At 42.3% G+C, this 6,000-nt stretch overlaps 1 protein-coding gene across 3 annotated transcripts in view; it reads right to left on the bottom strand.

Annotated features, from left to right (window-relative positions):
• Positions 1-541: 541 nt before the first annotated feature.
• The window catches only part of RASGEF1A (RasGEF domain family member 1A), a 145,265-nt gene continuing 139,806 nt past the window's right edge, over positions 542-6,000 (bottom strand). For all 3 annotated transcript variants that reach the window (XM_005481535.4, XM_005481537.4, XM_005481536.4), the window contains 6 exons: positions 5,689-5,791; positions 5,324-5,403; positions 4,500-4,691; positions 3,223-3,346; positions 2,904-2,976; positions 542-2,006 (listed from right to left, as the gene is read on the bottom strand). In XM_005481535.4, the coding sequence (XP_005481592.1) occupies positions 1,982-2,006; positions 2,904-2,976; positions 3,223-3,346; positions 4,500-4,691; positions 5,324-5,403; positions 5,689-5,791 (597 nt within the window). In that variant the 3' untranslated portion in view covers positions 542-1,981. The remainder of the gene's footprint in view (positions 2,007-2,903; positions 2,977-3,222; positions 3,347-4,499; positions 4,692-5,323; positions 5,404-5,688; positions 5,792-6,000) is intronic.

Below are 6,000 nucleotides of genomic sequence, written 5' to 3'. Positions count from 1 at the left end.
CCTTACATCAACTTACTCCTCTAATTTGAAATATTTGCCAAGGGGAAAGTGAAAGAGGGAAAGCATTTTCATTTTTCACCGTGCTCCAGGGCCAATAAAGCAAATTTCTGCTAAGTGCTTGCATCAAACAATGGCACTGCAATTGGCTGTAGGCACTCAGGCAGGGAGAGTCTGCAGGGCTGCAATAAACCAGATCCTCAGTCCAGCAAGTCTTGCCCCTTCTTCAACAGAGGGCAGAATAAGATAAACACCATCCACCTAGAGCTGGCCATTTTTAATAAATCCTTGCAGAGATCCTCTGCAAGGCTCTGCCAGGGAGGCTGTGGCCACTGCCAGCTTCAGAGGGACTGTTTTTGTTGGGCTTTTTTTTAAATGAACAAAAAAGAAAATACAAACCAGTCCAATAATCTGGTTCAAGTTATCTTACATTCAGCCCTCAAGCCTTCAGAGGGAAAATTACTGGAAAAGAAAAGTAGGCATTTGTGGGTAATAATTTGTTCATTAGACAAAATAGAAAAGCAAACAGGCTCAGATTAAAACCTTTCTTAACTCAGAGATCAGTTGACAAAAGCCCTAACTGTATTTTTTTTTTTTCTCCCTGGAAACAAATACCTTGAACTTAACAGAAGCTCTTCAGGTACTTAGATAGTCAAATTAGGTGTAAACTCAGTACTAAAAGGAGAAATTAGAAATGGCAAGCATCAGTGGGTTTGCAGATCGCCTCTAATTTTGGTACTGACCTGTTCAAAGGTTTGACTAATTTCTTAAGAGTGTTTACCCTTGGATTTCAGTGGGTGCTGTCCCAGACAGGTAACCATGGCTTGCAAAAGGCTAGAAAAACTTACATTCCAAGTGTGTCTTTGTTTAATGGTCTGTAAATGCAGACTGAACTTTTCAAAGGAACCAATGGAATTAAATGACCGATTCACAGCAATCAACTCTTCTTAAGCTTTAGCCTTAACTTCAAATTGGACATCTGAGTTTACTTCCCCTTCTTCCCTGGCCCATGCTGATTTTCTTGTTTTCCAAAGACTCTTTTTAGAAAAGTATATTAGGCCTGTTTTGCAGAGATTATAATCTACGTTAGACATTCTTCTCTTCAAACATAACAAAAAAAAAAAAAATTCCCTGATTTTTCAAAAGGAAAACACAAACTATTCTGACAGCCAGAATGTAAAGGATAGTTCCCAGAAGTATGAACACTTAGACATGTGTGCATCCCCACAAGTGCACACACACATACTCACACACAAACACACAGACCCAGTAGTTACCCCCTCTCACCTCTTTACATCACGTAACAAAAATAGGTTTGCTGCACCATCAGTGTTACAGGCAGGTATACTCTACTTCATGTGCCATAATTCTCCACTTTATTTAAAAAGTACATTGTAGCTGGTTTGGAGACATCCATATTTTTATTTCCCTTACTTCCAGCCCCGTCAGAAGGTACAACTACACAAGCTCAGTACCTTGTAAGGCACTATTTGCTGATGGAGGAGAGGAACAAACACTTGTGAACAATTCTGTGAGCAATTCTGCTGATTTGAAGGAGACCCCTCATTTCAAAGCTAGGGAGACATACTGAGTGTCCTGTAGGATACTGGTCCAATGGGGTATTTAACCTGAACACTGGCTTCAGTTAGGATGTGTGTTTTAATTTGTATTTTTTTTGGTGGAAGTAATAAAAAATAAAAATTTGGATGCTGATAGAATAAGATACCATCTCCCATGATACATTTCATCTCTGAGAACAGGGCCCTGCCCTTTTATTTAAAATAAAAAACCAAAACCCTTCAGTAAGTGCCTTAAGGTTGACATGTGAAATATTTACCACATTTTATTTCATAAAAGTTACTGTATGTACAAAACAGACCTCATCCAGTGAGGTCTTTCTTAGCTCAGTCCAAGTCTTTCATTCAGGTTGTAAAAACATGTCCATTAGATGTGCTTTGAAGTCTGCAAATCTGATCCAAATTTCTCAGGCTCTATTAAGAAGAGTTGTCCTAAAAGACAAAGCAATAAAAAAGAAAATAAAAATTAGCTTTTCTATCCCAACAAAAAGGTTTTCATTTTTGGCAATAGATATATCTGGCATCACTAGCTAACAGCGTCTCTTCAAGGGATAGATTTTCAACTGCTAGAAACTGGAATAAATCTGTGCATTTCAGCAGAGATGCTGACATTAAATGAGATGAAAATGTAACTTGCATAACGTTACCTCAGGCCCCTGGGATCAGCTCAGGCATGTAGCACATGAAGTGTGTCTGTCACCCCAAACCACTGCAGGCTGAGCAGTGCTGGGTTTAGTGCAGGGTGCATTGCGTGGGGACATCCCAGGAAATGTTAGGATCCATAGGATCCATGTCCTCTTGTCTGGGACAATGCAGTCCCCACGTGCCTGACAGATTCTAATTAAATTATCTCATCATGTACAGGGGAGTGGTGCTTCCCATTCTCAGGAGGATGAGGAGCCTTTGAGACTTTGTCCCTTAGGGTTGGCTGACAATTACCATACTCCTAGAAATTTTCATCCTTTTATATGATTTGTAAGAGCACCACTGTGATGCGAACACTTTGTTAGCGTCTCTATAGGTTTGTTCCCCTGAGAAAATCATGTCTGAACACTACTACAAATGCAGATTATTTTACTCTATTTGATAGCCTAAATAAAGGATATTCTCTTTCACAGCCCCAGCAGTGATCTTGCAGCCTCAACAGATCTGGCTGCAAAAGCTGTATCAAAATCCAAGCTCCACTGAAATTTTTTCAGATTGAAACATTGAAGGAAAAAGAACAGTATTAAGGTTTTGGGCTGGGTATGTAAATAGGACAGAAGAAGCTGGTGGTTGCATGCCCCTGTGTGTCTGCCAAAAGACTCATGTTCTGATGAAACTTCATACCTGAGTGTTTTCCAGCTGTCTTTTTCCATGTGGTTTTCTGGACCTTCGCTTTCAAAGGATGCAATGAACAGAGCTGGAAAAAAAAAAAGGTAGCAGCAATCAGATACATGAGTTCTTTATCTGAGGGAAAAAAATCTAAGGGTTACAATATAGCAGATGTAACTTATGAAATCTGTTCTCATCATAAGCAACAGGAAAGTTAGAAACACTTAGAAAATTACTAGTAAAATATGGTTTTAGATGTATATATTTTTCATCTGCATATTTTGGGTTTTAACACATAGAAAGGCTCACTATAATATTCAGCAAAGGATTTTACCTTCTTCACTATAAATAGGTGCTGTGAGTAGATAGGTCTGGATTTTCTTGTCTTTTTCAAAAGGACACTCAACCTGCTTCCATGTCAGGAAATCATGAATCTGTCTTGAAATTTCCCAGAACTTCTGCATGAAGTGATTAAAAGAGTATTATTAAAGTAGTACTTGTTTTATTTGAATATTAGTTCATTTCTATTTCAGAGCCTCTCAGTCTTGTTCTTTATGCTGCTTTTCTTATTGCCCCTTACTCAGACTTGGATGGAATTGGTCACAGCACCAGCCTGACAGAATTCAGGAAGTATTTGGACAGTGCTGTCAGGCATGTGGTGTGACTCCTGGGGTGGTGCTGTGCAGGGCTGGGAGTTGGGCTTGGTGATCCCTGTGGGTCCCTTCCAACTCTGCCTATCCTGGGATTCCTTGTTACCCTATCTTCTTATGGCTCCCCTCCTTTCCCCCTCTCTTGCTGGTTCCTCACCTGCTGCCAGCCTCAAGTTTAGGACAGTGTTATCTCAGCTCATCTGATCTTTTGCCTTCAGGTTTTTTCATCATCAACCTTTCCTTCCTATATAATAATGCCTATTTTCTGTGTGGAGTGTCTAAATTCCTGTGACGGGAATTCCTGCAACTGGACAGTAAATAGTTTATTTGCTTTACTTTTTACATTTCTAAACCTCAGTTTAAATGAATTGTGACATATCTGATCTTTTCAGAAAGCACTCGTTACATTTGGGAGATCACGGTACCATACAGAAACATTTAGATATCCTTTCCTTCCCAGGATTTTAAGACATCTGTAATTACTCAGGGCTTGCCCTGTATCTTCTAAATCTGTAATTACTCAGGGTTTGCTCTGCATCTTCTGTGTGCCCCCCTCCACTTACACAACCTTAATGATGACAAAGTGTTGTCTATAAGTTTTTTCGACAGACTGTGGTCACTTGGACATGCATGTTTATTAACTGGGGAGAGAACCCAAAGCTGCAGAGCCTCCCTTGCAGACCTGATAAACCCCACTGCAGCCAGCCAAACTGATAAGGTGAACTCAGCTAAGGCTGATGACTCGGGCTGAAGTGACCTGTTCAATTGGGTCAGGTATGATGGCTTGCTGCCACAGAAAAGCAGCTGCTGGCTTTCCCAGAATCTGATTCCAACCAAGTCCCCAGGGTGTGACAGCATTGGTGTGGCCCGTGCGGGCACTGAGGGACGGGTGAAGCGCTGAGGACAGGCTGCAGCGCCCCAGCTGGGGTGGCACAGCGCTCTGGGCAGCAGCAGGGCCCACCTTGAAGTTGATCTGCCCGTTGGGCAGGCGGTTGGTGTGGATCTTGTGCAGGAAGTAGATGTCCTTGATGAAGAGGTTGAAGACGGGGATGACGATCTTCTCGCGGCTGCTGTGGGCGCCCTGCGAGCGCTGCGCCGCGCCCTGCAGCGCCGTGCGGTAGTTGCAGAAGTTGCTGGAGGGGTCCATGTGGTGCTGGATTTGTACAGGGGGGAAAGGCAGACAAGTAATACATGTTTCTAAGAATTAACAGCTTTGCTCTAGCCATCAGAGTTTATTCTTTGTAACTTCATTTGGTCCCTATTTAAATTTTCAAGGTAGGGTAGCTTTATACTGATCAGGTCTGGGCACAGGTTTTTATAACTTCTGCCGTGCTTGGAAGGAGGGCTCTGTACTGGCTTTGCATCTATTCCATGAACAAAGCAGACCCAAAGGAAATCATAAATGACTCTCGGGGGGGGAAAAAACCAAACTTCTCCTTTGCTGTCACCTCTGTTTCTGATGGTGGTTTCAATCAGGTTCTGTTTCCATGCAGGTCTCCACTAGGTGGAGTCCTCCCATTGGTTTTAAGGGCAGCACTCACTGGAGTGGAGACTGCCTTGAAGTTAAATTGGCAAAAATACTCTAGGAAGAAATAATCTAGAGAGAGCTGGCAGCCACTTTTCACTGCAGACAAGTAGAGAGTTTGAAATGGAGCAAACTCTCTCACAACGTTTATGTGCTGGTGACCACTGACAGAGGTGCCTGCTCTCTGACACAGTAGCTAGCAGAGGTTTGGATGAAACTATTTGGTGGATTTCTATATGAAGTCCAAACTTTATACATACCTCTAAAACATCAAATTTGGCTGTTTTGACCTTGGACCAGGTTTTCTTTAGCCGTGCCACAGGGCTCAGGTTCATGCCAGCTGAATGCAGGGAGAGAGGAGACAAAGAAACAAGTGAGTTGAAAAAATACTGGGCTAATACAACTGGGTTTATGTATCACCAGCACACATTCTGGGAGGTGTCTCAGGCTGACAAGCTGCTGCTGAAGCTCTCCCACCCACACAGGAATCTGTCACTGCAGAATCTGTCCCTGGGAAATGTGCATGCTGGTGTGCTGGGCCAATTGAGGGCAAGTGTGAGTGTAGTCCTGCCAGTCAGGTTGTGAAATGGAGATGTCTTTTGCCACCTGTGCTATGGATACTCACAGATAATAGCCATCATGGAGTTGAAGTTTCCAATGTTGAAGCATTCTCTTGCCACATCAATGAAAAATTCCACCATTCTTGTGCGCTGCTTTTTCTTTACAACCTGGAGAAAAACCCAAGAGGGAAGGGCTGGTCTGAATTTTGGAAAGGATGTCCAGCCAAAGGCACTGGAGCAGGTTCAGTGAATAGACATTTCAAGACTTTGTCTAGCTAAATCTTAACATAGGCCTCAGGATTTCTTGTAAAGAATATTTTTTAATAAAACAGCAGAAATATTTGGGATGACTACCAACTACTTGTGTAGTTGTGGGG

This window comes from Zonotrichia albicollis, chromosome 7 (assembly GCF_047830755.1).
Source record: "Zonotrichia albicollis isolate bZonAlb1 chromosome 7, bZonAlb1.hap1, whole genome shotgun sequence".
Taxonomy (NCBI): domain Eukaryota; kingdom Metazoa; phylum Chordata; class Aves; order Passeriformes; family Passerellidae; genus Zonotrichia; species Zonotrichia albicollis.
This window is presented reverse-complemented; position numbering and strand designations above follow the sequence as displayed.